This window comes from Rhinopithecus bieti, unplaced genomic scaffold (assembly GCF_001698545.2).
Source record: "Rhinopithecus bieti isolate Rb0 unplaced genomic scaffold, ASM169854v2 scaffold_22453, whole genome shotgun sequence".
NCBI classification, from domain to species: domain Eukaryota; kingdom Metazoa; phylum Chordata; class Mammalia; order Primates; family Cercopithecidae; genus Rhinopithecus; species Rhinopithecus bieti.
The window spans coordinates 480,942-500,191 of record NW_016810682.1 but is presented as its reverse complement, the minus strand read 5'-3'; the positions used below and the strand labels follow the sequence as shown (position 1 = coordinate 500,191).

General features: G+C 43.1%; 1 protein-coding gene across 1 annotated transcript in view; it reads left to right on the top strand.

Moving 5' to 3' along the window:
* The window catches only part of MELK (maternal embryonic leucine zipper kinase), a 106,699-nt gene that overhangs the window by 51,955 nt on the left and 35,494 nt on the right, over positions 1-19,250 (top strand). The window contains exons 10-11 of the mRNA XM_017892646.1: positions 2,966-3,064; positions 13,274-13,360. Coding sequence (XP_017748135.1) covers positions 2,966-3,064; positions 13,274-13,360 — 186 coding nt within the window. The remainder of the gene's footprint in view (positions 1-2,965; positions 3,065-13,273; positions 13,361-19,250) is intronic.

The window sequence follows — 19,250 nt, the reverse complement described above, 5'->3', positions numbered from 1 at the left end:
CCTGCCTCAGCCTCCTAAGTAGCTGGGACTACAGGCGCCCGCCACCTCGCCCGGCTAGCTTTTTGTATTTTTTAGTAGAGACGGGGTTTCACCATGTTAGCCAGGATGGTCTCGATCTCTTGACCTGGTGATCCGCCCGTCTCGGCCTCCCAAAGTGCTGGGATTACAGGCTTGAGCCACCGCGCCCGGCTGGTTCAACTTTTAAGATATCTGTGGTGCTATGTCATTTCCTATTAGCTTGAAAAAAATCCCACTCATATCTACCTTGAAAATATCCTCTATTAGATCCTTTCTTAATTATGTTGTAAACCTAATTTGTTTTAGACACCTACCATATGTCATAGCTGGTGTGGTTTTTCTTACTTTTTTTTGAGCATTGTCTGTTTTCTCTAACTAGCTCTTGTTCCACTCTCTTTTAATCCCAAAGTATTAATTGATTGATTGATTGATTGATTGATTGATTGATGGAGATAGAGTTTCACTCCTTAGAAGACCCCCAGGCTGGAGTGCAGTGGCACGATCTTGGCTCACTGCAACCTTCACCTTCTGGGTTCAAGCGATTCTTCTGCTTCTGCCTTCCGAGTAGGTGGGATTACAGGCGTGAACCACCTTGCCTAGCTAATTTTTGTAGTTTTAGTAGAGATGGAGTTTTGCCATGTTGGCCAGGCTGGTCTCGAACTGCTAACCTCAAGGTATCTGCCTGCCTCAGCCTGCCAAAATGCTGGAATTACAGGCGTGAGCCACCATACCTGGCCCCAACTATTTTTTTTTGTTTTTTTGTTTTTTTGAGACAGAGTCTCCCTCTGTTGCCCAGGCTGGAGTGCAGTGGCGTGATTTTGGCTTACTGCAAACTTTGCCTCCCAGGTTCAAGTAATTTTCCTGCCTCAGTCTTCTGAGTAGCTAGTACGGCAGGCGTGTGCCACCATGCCTGGCTAGTTTTTGTATTTTTAGTAGAGACAGGTTTTGCCACGTTAGCCAGGCTGGTCTCGACCTCCTGACCTCACGTTTTCTGCCTGCCTCGGACTCTCAAAATTCAAAGTGCTGGGATTACAGGTGTGAGCCACTGGCCTTTTGTTGTTATTGTTGTTTGTTTGTTTCTGATACAGAGTTTTGCTTTGTTGCTCGGGCTGGAGTGCAATGGTGCGATCTCAGCTCACCGCAACCTCCGCTTCCTGGGTTCCCAGGTTTAAGCGGTTCTTGTCCCGCAGCCTCCCAAGTAGATGGGATTATGGGCGTGTGCCACTATGCCTGGCCAGTTTTTGTACTTTTAGTAGAGATGGGGTTTCACCATGTTGTCCAGGCTGGTCTTGAACTCCTGACCTCAGGTGATCTACCCGCCTTGGCCTCCCAAAGTACTGGGATTACAGGTGTGAGCCACCATGCCCAGCCTGGCCTCTTAAAAAAAAAAAAAAAAATTTATAGACAGGGTTTTACTCTGTCACCCAGGCTGGAGTACAGTGGTATGATCTTGGCTCACTACAGCCTTGACCCCCAGGCTCAAGTGATCCTTCTACTTCAGCCTCCCGAGTAGCTGGGACCACTGGTACACACCATCACACCTGACTAATTTTTTGTGTTCTTTCTTTAGTTTTCTTTTTTTGGTTGTTTTTAAATTTTATTTATCATTTCATTCCTTATAATTACTTTCAGCAAACCATATATTTTTTGTAGAGATGGGGTTTCGCTGTGTTGCCCAGGCTGGTTTTTAACTCCTGAGCTCAAGCGATCTGCCTGCCTCGATCTCCAAAAGTGCTGGGATTACAGGTATGAGCCACGGCGTCCCGCCTGTTCCCAACTCTTGCACATTAAGTATGGTAGTAGATAATATATGCTTGAATATTAATTAATATTTAATTAATTAATTAAAGATGATAAATGCTTGAATGAGTTGATGTGCCATTGAATGGGCCCTGTTACCTAGTGCAGTGGTTCTCAAACTTCAGCAGATATCAAAATTACCCCAGGCTTGTTAAAATACAGTTTGCTGAACTCCAGCCCCAGAATGTGTAATTCAATAGATTGGGGCAGGACTGAAATTTTGCATTTCTAACAAGCTCCCAGAAGATGCTGATGCTGCAGGTCTTGGGGCCACACTTTGAGAACCACAGTTTTAGTGGAATGAGCCTCTGAGGGTGAAAGATAGGAGTGCTGAAGCCTAGGTAAGCACTCTACCAATTAATCAATGTATCACCTAATCTGATCTATAAAACGGGGGTTCCGAGCCTGGCCTCACTGCTATGTAGTAGTATGAGGACAAAGTGAGATTGATAAGAAACACTTTGAAAATCTGAGTATCTTATTAGTGCAATTTTTTTTTATTATGTATTCAGAATATCTTCTTTTTTTTATCTATTAAATCATCTCCATCTTTTATTCAAAATTTACCTCAAACTCACTCACCTTGATTAAGTAGGGCAAGACCACCAAATCTCCCTAATGAAATTGAAAATGCCTTACTCTTTCTTCTAGACTCCAAAAAAACCTTAAATCTTTGTTAATTTTCTCTCCTTACCTTTGAAAATTACAAATGGAAAGGTGTGCTTTTCAACTTGTTCTGTGTGATTGTAAACTCATTGGAGGTAGAGATTGCATATTTAATATGAATGCCCTGCATTGTGGCTGCTTGAATGTTAAATTGGTGAATATTTCCCGTGAATAGGTTTTCCAGCAAAAGACTATTACATCATACAATAGATTGACTGAACTTCATGAATAATGTTCATACCAATGAAGTTCATGTTTGTTAAACATTTATCTTCTAAGCCTGTGTTGTTTGCTATAGTTTCCTTGCCTCTGTTGCCTTTTTAAAAGAATTTATTCCAAGGCCATTTTAAGGTCTTTGACAGCATTTTTGTGATGATAAATTTTACATCTGTTCTGATGCATTTTTAGTTCTCAGGAGCAAAGGTGTTCTGTGTTCTGTATTTGAAATGTTAATCTCTAACTACTTTTTAATGGCCACTAGGTGGACCCAAAGAAACGGATTTCTATGAAAAATCTATTGAACCATCCCTGGATCATGCAAGATTACAACTATCCTGTTGAGTGGCAAAGCAAGAATCCTGTAAGTAAAATGAAATCCAGTAGAATTTTTTTTTTTTTTTTAACTTTGTGTGGTCTTTGGGTGAATTCAGAACCTACAATGATGTGGTCTAAATATACAAGAAAATATATTTTGTAGCCTTATTAATCAGATTGGTGTTTGGGAGACTTGACACCTAATAGACAGTGGTTCCTTGACCCTATCTGCAAATGAGAATTACCTGGGACCTTAAAAAGAAATGCCTGCTCCCCATCTGAGAACACTTAATGGGAGTTTTTAAAAGCTCCCTGGTGTTTCTCATGTGCAGTCAGTCACGGTGCTCTGGGAATCTTGGGCAAGTTACTTAACTTTGCAGAGCCTATTTATTCATCTGTAAAAAGTAGGCTAAACCACTTCTACTTCCCAGAGAAGTTATGAGGGTACAGTAGTTCTCAAACTTTTTAGTTTGAGGACCCCTTTATACTCTTAATATTTATTTATTCATTAAAAAATAACAAAACTATAACATAGTAACACAAATATTTTTATGAAGAATAACCATTTACAAAATACATCCAGCAAAAAGAATGACACTGTTTTACAACTTTGCAAATTTCTTTAAAGTCTAGCTTAATAGAAGACACCTGTATGTATACCCACGTGCTTCTGTGTTTAGTCTGTTTTGATAGGTTTTGATTGAAGCCAAGGAATAAAATGCAGCCTCACACAGATGTGTAGTAGGAAAAGGAAGAAAAATTTTAATAGCCTTTCAGACAGTTTCTGATATCCCATTAAAACTTGAAAAGTGGTAGTTTCTTAAAGGGTAATTGCATGTGGAATCTGAAGCCATATCAATGAAATTTTGTACTGTATTCCATAAAATCCATTGTTCTGTCCATTAGATCTTTTCCCCACATAACATGATGCATTGGTTATTTGGAAAACATTGGTTCACTGAGTTATGCAAATCTGCCAAACGTTAACAGATTTCGTTATACAACATTAAATCACATTCCTTAAAATCACTACTGATCTCAGTAGAAAAGTCTTTTAACTATTGGAAAGCACTCAAGATCATGGTGGCAAATAAAAGTTTTCTAAATTCTAATTTTTGCTTAAAAGTTCAAATTCTGTCATTGACAACAAATGTGTCATTTTCCTTGAACTGACAAGTTCCCATGGTTCATTTTTGAGAAAATGTCTGCTAAACATTTAAGTCTACATAACTATAGTTGGTCAGTGTTCTTTCTCGTCAAAATAGTTTTCTTTGAAAAAAACAGCTAATTAGGCCAGGCATGGTAGCTTGCGTCTGTAATCCCAGCACTTTGGGAGGCTGAGGCAGGCATATTACTTTAGGTCAGGAGTTCTAAACCAGCCTGGCCAACATGGTAAAACCCCATCTTTACTGAAAATGCAAAAAATTAGTTTGCATGGTAGTGCCTATAATTCCAGGTTCTCGGGAGGCTGAGGCAGAAGAATTGCTTGAACCCAGGAGGCAGAGGTTGCAGTGAGCTGAGAGCGCCACCGCACTCCAGCCTTGGGTGACAGAGTGAGACTCTGTTTCAAAAAGAAAAGAAAAGAGGCTGGGTGCGGTGGCTCACGTCTGTAATCCCAGCACTTTGGGATCCCAGGCAGGCAGATCACGAGGTCAGGAGTTCGAGACCAACCTGACCAATATGGTGACACTCCGTCTCTACTAAAAATACAAAAATTAGCTGGGTGTGGTGGCACACACCTGTAATCCCAGCTACTCAGGAAGCTGAGGCAGGAGAATCGCTTGAACCCCAGAGGAGAGTGAGACTCTATCTCAAAAAGAAAAAGAAAAAAATGGCTAATTGAGCTCATAATTCAGTCACACAGGTGCTTTTCCTCAAGACAGCTATCATACTTTGGTATGTAGAAGTACATTATGCTACTACCTGTTTAGTCACACAGAATATGTACTCAAAGTAAAAATGTAATAAAATTAATATCTTTTACTGGTTTATCAAGGAAATTCTTAATTGAAACTGCCTTCTTTTCAAACTATGGGTATATGACAAAGAATACAATATTTTAGTACAGTTTGGTGCCACTGCATTGATTAATACTAAGGTGCCAGCAATTTTATTTATTTAATTTTAATTTTTTATTTTTTTGAGAGGGAATCTCGCTATTATCATCCAGACTGGAGTGCAATGGCACGATCTTGACTGATTGCAACCTCCACCTCCCAGTTTCAAGCAATTCTCCTGCCTCAGCCACCCGAGTAGTTGGGATTACAGCCACCTGCTACAACATTTGGCTAATTTTTGCATTTTTAGTAGAGACAGGATTTCACCATGTTGGCTAGGCTGGTCTCAAACTCCTGACCTCAGGTGATCCACCTGCCTCAGCCTCCCAAAATGCTGAGATTACAGGCATGAGCCACTGTACCCAGCTGCCAGCAATTTTACTTATCACTGCTTTCATACCATCCATACAAATGTCAACACTTTGATAAATGAAAATAATATTATAAAATAGTTTGATCTTGGAGACTCTCAGGCATCTGCAGACCGTGTTTTGAGAACTGGTCTAACATGCGTATATGTAAAAAACATAAACAACACCAAATGTTATTTAAGTTTAAACAGTTTTAAAATATTTTCCATTGTTTTAAAAAATGCTTTTTTTTTTTTTTTTTTGAGACAGAGTCTTGCTGTGATGCCCAGGCTGGAGTGCAGTGGCACAATCTCGGCTCACCACAACCTCTGCCTTCTGGGTTCAAGTGATTCTCTTGCCTCAGCCTCCCGAGGAGCTGGGACTACAGGCACGCGCCACCATGCCTGGCTAATTTGTATATTTTTAGTAGAGATGGGGTTTTACTGTGTTGGCCAGGCTGGTCTCGAACTCCTGACCTGCCTGCCTCGGCCTCTCAAAGTGTTGGGATTACAGGCGTGAGCCACTGCGCCGGGCCTTAAAAATGCTTTTTTTCAAACAAACGGCCACTTGGTAAAAATGTGGATATTACTATAGGACATGGATATTTTGTGTATTAGTTACTGTTGCATTAAGAACTACCCTGAAATTTAGTGGTTTAAAACAATAATTTGGCTGGGTGCGGTGGCTCACACCTGTAATCCTAGCACTTTGGGAGACCAAGGCGGGTGGATCATCTGAGGTTGGGAGTTTGAGACCAGCCTGACCAAGATGGAGAAACCCCATTTCTACTAAAAATACAAAATCAGCCTGGCATGGTGGTGCATGCCTGTAATCCCAACTACTCGGGAGGCTGAGGCAGGAGAATCACTTGAACCCGGGAAGCGGAGGTTGCGGTGAACCGAGATCGCACCATTGCACTCCAGCCTGGGCAACAAGAGTGAAACTCTGCCTCAAAAAATAAATAATAAAAAATAATAATAATTTACAATTCTGTGGACCAGACATTTGGGCTGGGCTCAGCTGGGCTGTTCTTATGTAGGCCTTGCCTGGGGTCGTGGCTACAGTCTTCTTGCAACTGGGCTGAATGGTCCAAGCCTCGCTAGAAAGACTGGCTGTTTCCTGGGCCACATGTGTCCATCAAGCTAACCTGGACTTTTTTATGTAGCAACTGGATTTCCTTTTCTTTTGTTTTCTTTTTTTTTTTTTTTTTTTGAGACCAAGTCTCACTCTGTCACCCAGGCTGGAGGGCAGTGGTGCGATCTCTGCTCACTGCAAGCTCTGCCTCCCGGGTTCGAGCCATTCCCCTGCCTCAGCCTCCCGAGTAGCTGGCACTACAGGCGCCCGCCACCATGCCTGGCTAATTTTTTGTTTTTTTTTTTTTTTTTAGTAGAGACGGGGTTTCACCGTGTTAGTCAGGATGGTCTCGATCTCCTGACCTCATTATCCGCCTGCCTCAGCCTCCCAAAGTGCTGGGATTATAGGCATGAGCCACCGCGCCCGGCCAGCAACTGCATTTCGGAAGAAGAAAGAGGATAAGCCCTAATACTGTAGCATTTTTCAAGCCTCTGCTTGCATTGTACTAGCTAGTGTCCCACTGGCCAAAGCAAGCCATGTGGCAAAGCCCAGAGCCACTATGGAAGCTGTATCTTTCAAGGTTGTACAATTCTTATTCTCTATTTATAGATAAGGGAATGGAAAAATGAAAAACAACTATTTATGAAATAAATTTAGTGAGAAGAGTGGCATGGCTTTACATCTTTGCCGATTTCTTTGAAGTCTGTCTTATTAGAAGGCACTCATGCTTCTGCATTCAGCCTGTTTTGATAACGTCATTTTGATTGAAACAAATGAAGAAAATACAGCCTCACAGAGATATGTAATTAGAAAAAAGAGAAGTATTTTAATAGTGTTTCCAGATAATTGGGGATATTGTCTGATATCTCACCAAAACTTTTTCAGTGAACTAGGACGTGCATGAATCAACAGAATAGCTTAGAGGTGTGTCTCAGATATGCCAAAGCATAGAATTGGTAGATCTGTGGGGTATTTGCTTTCTGGAATAATCACACCAATGTAAATATCCTTCCCAGTAGCCAGCTCATCTTGGAAAGAAAGACTAGACTTGTTCCAGGCCCCTTCTCACTATTCTGCCCACTATTAATGGGCCATGTGGCCTGAACTGAAATCACTCCTGATTCTCCTATGATTGTTAACTCCTAAAACTTTCTCATATCCAAATTTCCCCTGGCCCTACGTGACATCTTTAATATCTATTGAGCAAATACAACATAATTCTAACAGCAACCATACCAAGATCCTAAGAATAGTAGAATGTGCAAGCATCTGAGCAGTGTAGCAGCAGAACCAGGGAAGCTATGATGTGCCCCTTGTGAGGTGGAGAGAGTGGGTGGTGCAAATGCCTGTGTTCAGCCATTGGGGGTCATCATTTCTCCATGTGTGGAGGGCTTTGCACATCTCAGCCATGATCCTAATAGGATAGAATACATTACTGTTTGTGTTAGATGACAAAATGAAGAAAGTCTCTACTTTCTACAACCCCAATTTTTTTTTATTTGGGACACAGTATAAAGTAAAATATATAAAGTTTTGAGTGTTCCAAAAGAGTCTACCGTTTCCCTTACGTTTTTTTTTTTTGAAAATGGAGTTACGTTCTTGTTGCCCAGTGACGTGATCTCAGCTCACCGCAACCTCCGCCTCCTGGGTTCAAGCGATTCTCCTGCCTTAGCCTTCCGAGTAGCTGGGATTACAGGCATGCGCCACCATGCCCGGCTAATTTTGTATTTTTAGTAGAGATGGGGAGTATCCATGTTGGTCAGGCTGATCTTTAACTCCTGACCTTAGGTGATCTGCCGATCTCAGCCTCCCAAAGTTCTGGGGTTACAGATGTGAGCCACCACGCCTGGCCTCCCTTACATCTTAATATAATAATTGCTACTATTTATTGAGCACAGAGTAGAATAGTGTACTATTATAGTAAGGGCTCTCTGTATACTATACTGTGGTATAATATAGGTAGAACTCTTAGGGTAGTACCTTTAAGAGTCAGGCACTACCCTATGGGCTTTATGTTTTTTAACTCATTTAATCTGTACACCAACCCTCCGAAGTAGGTACTATTATTGCCCCCTTTTGCAGATGAGGCAACTGAGACACAGAATCATTAAGTAACTTGCCCAAGGTCAAACAATGAGTAAGTGTAGAACGAGGATTTGAACCTACACCAAAGGGTTCTGGAATGGAATGGATCTGATAGACTAGCTGATTCAAGCTCAGGGCCCACATCCTGTGTATTTGCAGCAAGCATTGCTTATCTGGTTTCTACTGAAGTAGCTACTGGAGCAGAGTGATGGAGAGGTGGCATTGTGTTATGGTAGAAAAACCTGGGGCTAGGAATGAAAAATGCCAGTCTTGGGCAGATCACAGTAACTTTTCTGAGTCTTCATTTTATCACCTCTAATATGGGTATTCTAATGTCAATCTGTGCATGTTTGGGTCATGTTTTGCCATTTATAGAGTACCTTTACATGTTGTATCATTAATCTCTTTTGCCTGCCTTGCAGAGCTGTTATAAAATCAAATGAATTATATACGGGAGAGGCATAATGGATTGTTGTTGCTTTTTGAAGGATTTGCTTTTCTCTTTCAGTATTGTGTTTCATCAAGAGTGAACTATTTAAAAAATTCAGATTTCCTTGAATATTTAAGGTATAGATGCTGTCTGTTCTGTAACTCTGTGCATGATCTCCTCCTACCATTTTCATACATAGTTCTGGTACCCAAGTATTGTATCAAATAGAAGTTATAGTCAGTTCCATTTTCTGCCTTAGTGAACAGGAAATGTAGTAGGCACGGATAATCCAAAATAATTGGCTAGCTTTTGGGATGCAGTTTTGTACTTCATTTGAGTATGTGTGTCTGAGAATTCAGAAGGCTTTAAGTATTGATCCTCTTTGGAAAACACAGCTTGAGATTAATCATGTTTTTCAGACCCTTGGTATCTTTTCTACCCCACTTGTTTCATTGTTTCCAGTTCAGGAGCTCAGCAGAGATGGTAGCACCTCCTTCCTCTGTCTCCTGCCTTTCTCACACATATGCCTTGTGGTAAAGGTACAGGCAGGAGGCTGCGGGAGAGAGGGGTTCTTTTACAGTTAAAAAAATTTTTTTTTAAACTTAAGATGATGGAGGGAACCTCAAAAATTTATTTTCTTGCTTGAGCAGTGTTGACATCAACAAGAAGATACCAGATATTAAGGTGTCTAGGCTTCTGAGGTTGAGACCATCTTGAGGGGGAATCTATAGTTCTAGGAGCAGTCACAGTCAAAGCAGCACAATGAAAACTTTTTCTCAGCACTTTGGACTTTCACAGTACCACTAGTATAAACCTTTGTGGTCTCTACTTTGTCTGTAACCCATGAGGTTGTGCTTGTACCAGTCAATAATGCAAGGCTGTCTCAGTCTGTTTGAGCTGCTATGACAAAATACCATAAATTGAGTGGCTTAGAGAGAACAGAAATTTATTTCTCACAGTTCTGGAGGTTGGGAAGTTCAAGATCAAGTCATCATAGAGCTACAGTTCTGAAGAGTAAAAATAAAGAAAAAAAAGATCAAGGCACCAGCAGATTTGGTGTTTGATGAGGGCCCACTTTCTGGTTCATAGAATGGTTCTTTCTTGCTGTGTCCTCACATGGTGGAAGGGGACAACGGGGAAAGGCCTCTGGAGCCCCTTTCCTTTCCTCTTTCCTTTTCTCTTTCCTTTCCTCTTTCCTTTTCTCTTTCCTTTCCTCTTTCCTTTCCTTTCTTCTTTCCATTTCTTTCTTTTCTTTCTCCTTCTGAGATGGGGTCTCATTCTTTTACCCGGGCTGGAGTGCAGTAACTTAATCATACGTCACTGTATCCTTGAACTCTTGGGCTCAAGTGATCCTCCCACCTCAGCCTCCCAATGCCCTGGGATTACAGGCATGTACCATTGTACTCTGGCCTGGGGCCTCTTTTATAAGGGTACTAACCCCATTTATGAGGGCAGAGCCCCCTCATGACCTACTCACCTCCCAAAGGCCCAACCTCCTAATACTATTACACTAGTGATTAGGTTTCAGCATATGAATTGAGAAAAATTTATCTTTACTGTTTCTTTTCATGATGGCAGCCTTACTTTCTCTTGAGCTTTTTGTTACAAGTGTGATGTTCAAAACAAGGGAAGCTCGTGATATTGCCCTGCTTTGTGCTGAGCAGACCTCTCTTTCATGTTATGTTTGGTTCTGAATACCTCACTTCGATGTGTAGTATCAACTTGGAGTGTGATCTAAAGAAAGGGCCAGAATAGTAAGGGGAGTTAATCATTAAAGTGGAGGTTGGCAGAACTAGAAAACAGAAGACTTGCAGAGGAAAGGTTGCTTATAATAGGAATACTCAAATTTCTGAAAGGCTCTTCTACCACAGAGGAAATAGAATTATGACTGTTAGTGAAAGTAACCATTTTTTGAGGGCCTACTCTGTTGAGATGTTGTACTAGGCACTTGCTGTATGTTGCATATATTGCAGGGCGTGTACTATCTCTCTCTAACAGATGATGAAACTGAGACACAGAGGTGTAGTCATGTTCAAGGCCACATGGTTATTAGTCCTGTTGCAATTAAAACTAAGGTCTGTCTAATTCCAAAGGCTGTTAGCCATCAGGTTGTACCAATTCCCAGTGGACAGAGATCGCAGGGAGACAGACCTTGGGCAGCAGGAGGGAGATGCTAACCATTCCAGCTGTTCTGTGTACACTTTAGAGGAGGCCTTTAAGCAGAACGTAAAGCATCCCTCACTTGGGCTGCCAGAAAGAGTTTTTTTTTGAGATGGAGTTTTGCTGTTGTTGCCTAGCCTGGAGTGCAATGGTTTGATCTCAGCTCCCCACAACCTCCGCCTCCCGGGTTCAAGTGATTCTGCTGCCTCAGCCTCCTGAGTAGCTGGGATTACAGGCATGCGCCATCACCCCTGGCTAATTTTGTATTTTTAGTCGAGATGGGGTTTCTCCATGTTGATCAGGCTGGTCTCGAACTCCTGACCTCAGATGATCCACCCACCTCGGCCTCCCAAAGTGCTGGGATTACAGGCGTGAGCCACTGCACCTGGCCTAAGAGAGTTCTTATGTTGGAAAGATGAACTTTAAAGTTATATTCCTCTGCTTCTCTTCCCTTGTAATCTTCTGAGCTCCCTTCCAGGTCCAGGCCAGGCTATTCCTGCCTTTTTGTTCTCAGTGATCCTTGTTTGGTTTTTTTTTTTTTTTTTTTTTTTTTTTTTTTTTTGAGACGGAGTCTCGCTCTGTTGCGGCGCAGGCTGGAGCGCAGTGGCCGGATCTCAGCTCACTGCAAGCTCTGCCTCCGGATTTACGCCATTCTCCTGCCTCAGCCTCCTGAGTAGCTGGGACTACAGGTGCCTGCCACCTCGCCTGGCTAGTTTTTTGTATTTTTTTTTTAGTAGAGACGGGGTTTCACCGTGTTAGCCAGGATGGTCTCGATCTCTTGACCTCGTGATCCGCCCGTCTCGGCCTCCCAAAGTGCTGGGATTACAGGCTTGAGCCACTGCGCCGGGCCTGTTTGGTTCTGAGAACCCATTTCCGGCCCTACCTTTAATGAGGTACCATCATGTAGGGATTATTTGGATAATTTCTGTCCTTAAACAAAATGAATTTTGTGTAGAGGCTTTTACTTATTCTTTTTTAAAGTTGTGGTTCAGCATAATAATGATTATGTGGCATCTATGGCACTGTCGTAAAGGCTCCTTGAATTGTGCTAAACGTAAATATAATGAGAGGTACCCTATGCTCTACAAGTCTGAATCTTTTACCAGTCTGTTGCATAACCACTGATTTTAAATGCCTAGGCGGCTGCTCTTTGATGAAAATACCAACGCAGAGGCCGGGCACGGTGGCTCAAGCCTGTAATCCCAGCACTTTGGGAGGCCGAGATGGGCGGATCACGAGGTCAGGAGATCGAGACCTCCTGGCTAACACGGTGAAACCTCGTCTCTACTAAAAAATACAAAAACCTAGCCGGGCGAGGTGAGGAGCGCCTGTAGTCCCAGCTACTCAGGAGGCTGAGGCAGGAGAATGGCGTAAACCCGGGAGGCGGAGCTTGCAGTGAGCCAAGATCGTGCCACTGCACTCCAGCCTGGGCGACAGAGCGAGACTCCGTCTCAAAAAAAAAAAAAGGAAAGAAAATACCAATGCAGGTCTTGCAGTAGGGAAGGGGGGTTGTACAGTCCCTGGGCTGTACAACAGAACTTTTTTGTTTGTTTGTTTGAGAGTCTCACTCTGTTGCCCAGGCTGGAGTGCAATGGCACAATGTCAGCTTACTGCAGCCTCCGCCTCCTGGGTTCAAGTGATTCTCGTGCCACAGCCTCCCAAGTGGCTGGGATTACAGGCACTCACCACCATGCCTGGTTAATTTTTGTATTTTTAGTGGAGATGGGGTTTCACATGCTGGCCAGACCAGCCTCAAACTCCTGACCTCAGGTGATCTGCCCGCCCCAGCCTCCCAAAATGCTAGGATTACAGGCATGAACTACTGTGCCCCGCATTGTACAACGGAACTTTTAACAACAGTTGCTCAGATAATGATGGGGATATAAAGAGCTGGGAAAGAGCTCATCTTGAAATGCTTGCTGGAATATGCTTACATCTTAAAAGATTGCAGAGAATGTTGATTCTTCCCCAAGAAATTGACACATTCATGTTTTACATAATGATATTTGATTGTATAAAGTAATTATACTGATTTTAAAATGTCAAAACAATATATTTGTAATTTTTTGTTAATAAAGTGCATAATTTTTTTTTTGTAGTTTATTCACCTCGATGATGATTGCGTAACAGAACTTTCTGTACATCACAGAAACAACAGGCAAACAATGGAGGATTTAATTTCACTGGTAAGAAATACAGCATGGGCTGGGCGCAGCAGCTCACGCCTGTAATCCCAGCACTTTGGGAGGCCGAGGTGGGAGGATCATTTCAGGTCAGGAGTTCGAGACCAGCCTGGCCAGTGTGGTGAAACCCCGTCTCTACTAAAAATACAAAAATTAGCCGGATGTGGTGGCACGTGCCTGTAATCCCAGCTACTCGGGAGGCTGAGGCATGAGAATCACTTGAACCCAGGAGGCAGAGGTTGCAGTGAGCCGAGATCCCACCCCTGCACTCCAGCCTGGGCGACAAGAGCTAAACTCCATCTCAAAAAAGAAAAAGAAAAAAAAAAAATACAGCAATACAGCATGGATTTGAGAGTAATATCTTTTGTTTCATTGTTCTTTATCAGTACATGAAAAATAGTATAGCATTTTCAGACCTGTGATTTTATTATGGGTACAAATACTGCATTTAAAAAATATTTACATATGATTTCCACACAATCCTGATGTGTGCTAGATATTTTCTTTAAAAATGAACACTCCATACTTAAAACATTGATGAAGAAGCATTACAGTGAAAAAATAATTAAGAAACAACTGGCCGGGCACAGTGACTCAGGCCTGTAATCCCAGCACTTTGGGAGGCCGAGGCGGGTGGATCATGAGGTCAGGAGATGAAGACCATCCTGGCTAACACAGTGAAACCCCGTCTCTACTAAATATACAAAGAAATTAGCCGGGCGTTGTGGCGGGCACCTGTAGTCCCAGCTATTCGGGAGGTTGAGGCAGGAGAATGGCGTGAACCCGGGAAGCGGAGTTTGCAGTGAGCCAGGATTGTGCCACTGCACTCCAGCCTGGGTGACAGCGAGACTCCAGCTCAAAAAAAAAAAAAAAAAAAAAACAAACTAGTGCACAAAGAATGGACAGAGTTCTAATTTTGACTACTTTCAAGTTCTCTAACGTGCAACTGGGTTTCTGCTGTGGAACTGAGGTAAACACAAAGCAATTTTCTTCTCACCTGAAAGCAACAGCAGCGTCACGTCACCCCTAAGTGGACAAACCAAATACCATGAAAGCGTCATCATGATTTCTGGTGTTTGATTATTTTGGCTCTTTCAGATGCTCAGTCTCTAGATCATACCTGTGGGTGTGTGTTTGTGTGTGTGTGTGTTTTAAGAGATCAAGGCAGTCACAGCTGTCTCTAATGTGAAGGGTGACTTGTACCTCGCTTTGTTCCTGGCCCAGTGCTATGTCTTCTATCACCTGTGATTTATGTTTGCTTTATCTGTTCTTTAACTTGCAAGGTGGAGTCCTTAAGCATTTTTTTTAAAAAAAAATCAAACAAAGCTTTGCTAAGGCACAATTCTTTTCAGTAAGGAGAAAATATAAAGAAATTCTTTTGAATGACATAATAAGTAAAGACAAACAATGTATCTGGAAATGGTAGTGTAATTTACTTTTTCATGGATAATGCCTTTAGAGGAATAGTAAGAATTGGGAATTGCTGTAAGATTTGTATGGTCCTTAGTCTTTCATTAGTGAAAATTAGAAGTTTCCATTTAAGTCACCTAAAAAAATAAATTGTGGGACATTTTCTTTGGGATGATCTTTAATGGAAGACTATACTTTAGGTACTGAAATTTTTAAAAATGTTATTATAGAAAATTTACCCACCAAAATAGAGAGAATAGTATAACAACACTGAGTTTCCATGTTCTCATCATTCAGTTTCAATAGTTAATAACGTTTTGCCAATTTAATCTGTATCCTACCACTTTCTCCCTTCCTCCCTTTCCAGCTGGGATATTTCCAAGTAAATCCCAGATAGCATGTCATTTTATCCAGGACAAATTGGTGTGAGATCCACAAACTTTAAAAATCTGAATCTTAAATGTAACATACTTAAGCCAGGCACGGTTCCTCATGTGTGGTAACGTCAGCACTTTGGGAGTCCGAGGCGGGCAGATCATGAGGTCAGGAGATCAAGGCCGACATGGTGAAACCCTGTTTCTACTAAAAATAGAAAAATTAGCTGGGTGTGGTGGCATGCGCCTGTAATCCCAGCTTCTTGGGAAGCTGAGGCAGGAGAAAGACATGAACCCAGGAGGCGGAGGTTGCAGTGAGCCGAGATCGCACCACTGCAATCCAGCCTGGTGACAGAGTGAGACTCCGTCTCAAAAAAAAAATAAAAAAGTAACATACTTAAGAGTTTCAATAATCATTGAAAGAAAGTCTTTAAAATGGTATATTTTATGACATCTCTACCTATAATTGTCACACTTAAAAGTGAAATGGAAATACAAATTATTTGCTTTCCTTCTGATGCATAAAACATAACAAAGAGGTTATTTCCTAGTGTTACAACTCTCTAAAGAGCTTCTCAGTTATGCTTAAAGTTAAGCATGACCAACATCAATAATGCAGTGAGGAAAGTAATATTTTTTATTCCTTTGTACTTTTCTCTCATTCTTAAATCCCTGTTCATACTTCGTTGAGTCCCAGGGATGAGTAGGATATAGGCTACTCACTCTCAATCAGAGATTCTCACCTTGGCTGTACAGTGGAATTTCTTGGGAACTTTAATCCTGATGTTTAGGTCTCAACCCCACAGATGATGATTCACTTGGTCTGGGGTTTGGCCAAGGCATCAGAATTTTTTTAAAGCTTCCCAGCTGATTATGGTATGCAGCCAGAGTCGAGAAGTAGTGCTCTAGATTCTTGCTGTTCAATGTGTGGTCTAGGACCAGCAGCATCAGCATCTGGGTGCTTATTAGCCATGCAGAATCTCAGGCCCCACCTCAGACCTACTGAATCGGAATCTGTGTCATATCTCCAAGTGGTTCATATGGTCAGTAAAGCTTCAGAAGTATTGGTCTAGGTCAGTTCTCAATCAGGAGTGATTTTGGCACTCAGGGGGCATTTGGCAGTGACTAGAGACATTTTTGGTTGTCATAACTGGAGTTTGTGTATGTGTACTAATGCCATCCAGTGGGTAGAGGCCAGGGATGCTGCCAAACATCCTTCAATGCACAGAAGAGCCCCTCACAACAAACAGTTATCCAGGTCAGATGTCAATAGTGCCAAGGTTGAAAATCCCTTGTCTGGGTAGCTCAGGGAATTAATATTGGTTCTACATACTTTCCAATTTGAACAGCCTCAGAAAACCAGGTTTGAGATTAGCCAGCGTCTGTTATGTTTTTCTGTGACATCCTGAGAGCTCTGCCTTCACTTTTGGGGCTGACGAGACATGACAGAGAGAGATTAGATTAGTTTAGTGTGATCCATATGCTGGTATGGTGCTGCTGATCTTTGTACAGAGAGAGAGAGTAACAATATTTCTCTCAAACATTCAACTCATAATGTGTCTGGAATTGGTGGGTTCTTGGTCTCGCTGTCTTCAAGAATGAAGCCATGGACCCTTGCGGTGTTAGAGTTCTTAAAGATGGTGGGTCCAGAGTTTGTTCCTTTAGACGTTCAGATGTGTCTGGAGCTTCTTCCTTCTTCTGGTGGGTTCGTGGACTCGCTGACAGGAGTGAAGCTGCAGACCTTTGTGGTTTTACAGCTCATAAAGGCAGCGTGGACCCAAAGAGTGAGCAGCAGCAAGATTTATTGCAAAGAGCAAAAGAACAAAGCTTCCACAGCAAAAGAACAAAGCTTCCGCAGCCTGGAAGCAGACCTGAGCGGGTTGCCACTGCTGACTAGGGTGGCCCTTTATTCCCTTATCTGACCCCACCCACATCCTGCTGATTGGTCCATTTTACAGAGAGCTGATTGGTCCGTTTTGACAGAGTGCTGATTGGTGTGTTTACAATCCCTGAGCTAGACACAGAGTGCTAGACAGAAAAGTTCTCCAAGTCCCCACTAGGTTAGCTAGATACAGAGTGCTGATTGGTGTATGTACAAATCCTGAGCTAGACACAGAGTGCTGATTGGTGTATTTGCAATCCCTTAGCTAGACATAAAGGTTCTCCAGTCCCCCACTAGACTCAGGAGCCCACCTGGCTTCACCTAGTGGATCCCGCACTGGGGCTGCAGGCGGAGCTGCGGCCTCGAGGGGCGCCTGCACTCCTCAGCCCTCGGGAGGTCGATGGTACGCGTTGCCAGGGAGCACGGGGTGGCAGGGGACGGCGCCCGTCGTCGGGGAGGCTTGGGTAGCGGGAGCCCACTAGGCGGAGGGGTTGGCTCGGACTTGGCGGGCTGCAGGTCCCGAGCCCTGCCCTGCGGGGAGGCGGCTGAGGCTCAGCGAGAATTTGAGCGCGGTGCATGTGTGCAGGCAGTGCTGGGGAACCCGGGGCAACCTCAGCAGCTGCTGGCTTGGGTGCTAAGCCCCTCACTGCCCTGGACCAGCTGTGCTGGTCAGCAGCTGCGTGTGAGGGCCTGCTGAGCCCACACCGGACCCTGGGCCCGTGGGAACTCGCGCTGGCCCACGAGCGCGGCGTGCAGCCCCGGTTCCCGCCCGCGCCTCTCCCTCCACACTTACCGGCAAGCAGAGGAAGGCGGCTCTGGCCTCAGCCAGCCCAGAGAGTGGCTCCCACAGTGCCGTGGTGGGCTGAAGAACTCCTCAAGCGCCACCAGAGTGGATGGTGAGGCCGAGGAGGCCCCGAGAGCGAGGGTTGCTAGCACGTTGTCACCTCTCAATAAGAACTCCCACTTTTATATTATATACAGGAGCACTCTGGAACTGCTTTTTATATGCAGCAGTGAGTCTCCTATGTCTTGTGATTTTGACTGATCTCGTGTTCCTTTTGAGATTCCCAACAGTACTTTCCTTACTTTCTCCCTGTTCCTCCAGCCCTGAGTGGCTCTGGATTGTGGCAGCAGCCGGTCCTCTGCTAGTGGACCTTCACTAAGGGTCACATGTGTATTCGAGAACCTATTCAGTCCAGGACAGATCCATTTTCCCCATCCCTGTGATGTAAACACCCATGCGTGTAAAGACTGAAGGCCTCAGGAGGAGGGTCAGAGGAAGGGTGGGGCCACTCCTCCGTGTCTCTGCCCCTCTGCACTAGTGGCTGCCTCTCCTCAACCCAGGTGCCCGGACACTTCTTTAACATTTAACTGGGGATTTAAAGATGTTTTTAGTTTTCTAGAAATGGAACTTTCTCATGGTTCTCACTTTACTTTCAGACATTTGACTTTCAAAAGAGGGAATTGACTATAAAATAAGGGAAACTTTTGTCTTAGACTTGTGGATTGACATCACCTGAAAGCATAACTAATGTGTTGATTTATCTGTTTTTGAACACAGAACTCTCCTGTGGTGCATCTTACAATGAGAAATATACAGTGGCACTGGCCAGAAAGTTATAAAAAAGATGCTTTGTTTGCCTAGGGAAAAGGAAGATTTAGAGGATGGTTGTAGAAATCCTAGGCATGATTAGGAAACTCCATCTAAAACTCTTAGCACTATCCAGGAATTGTTTACAGTACCTGAGTTACGCCATCCCATCGTTGATAAGAAAGTGACAACTTGTTTCTTAGCCATTGTCTCTAGTCAGTTTATGACATCTCTTTCAAAAAGGTGGCTATAGTACATGGGGATATCATAGATATGGGGTGGGAAAAAGTCTTTAATGTAGTTTTTGGAAAGTGGAGAGTGATTATAAGTACATAGTTTCCTCCCACCATAGTTTCCCAGACACCTTCTCCATGAAGCCTCTTCATTTTTCTTTTTTCTTTCTTTTTCTTTTCTTTTCTTTTTTTTTTTTTTTTTATTATACTTTAAGTTCTAGGGTACATGTGCATAACGTGCAGGTTTGTTACATATGTATACTTGTGCCATGTTGGTGTGCTGCACCCATCAACTCGTCAGCACCCATCAATTCATCATTTATATCAGGTATAACTCCCAATGCAATCCCTCCCCCCTCCCCTCTCCCCATAATAGGCCCCGATGTGTGATGTTCCCCTTCCC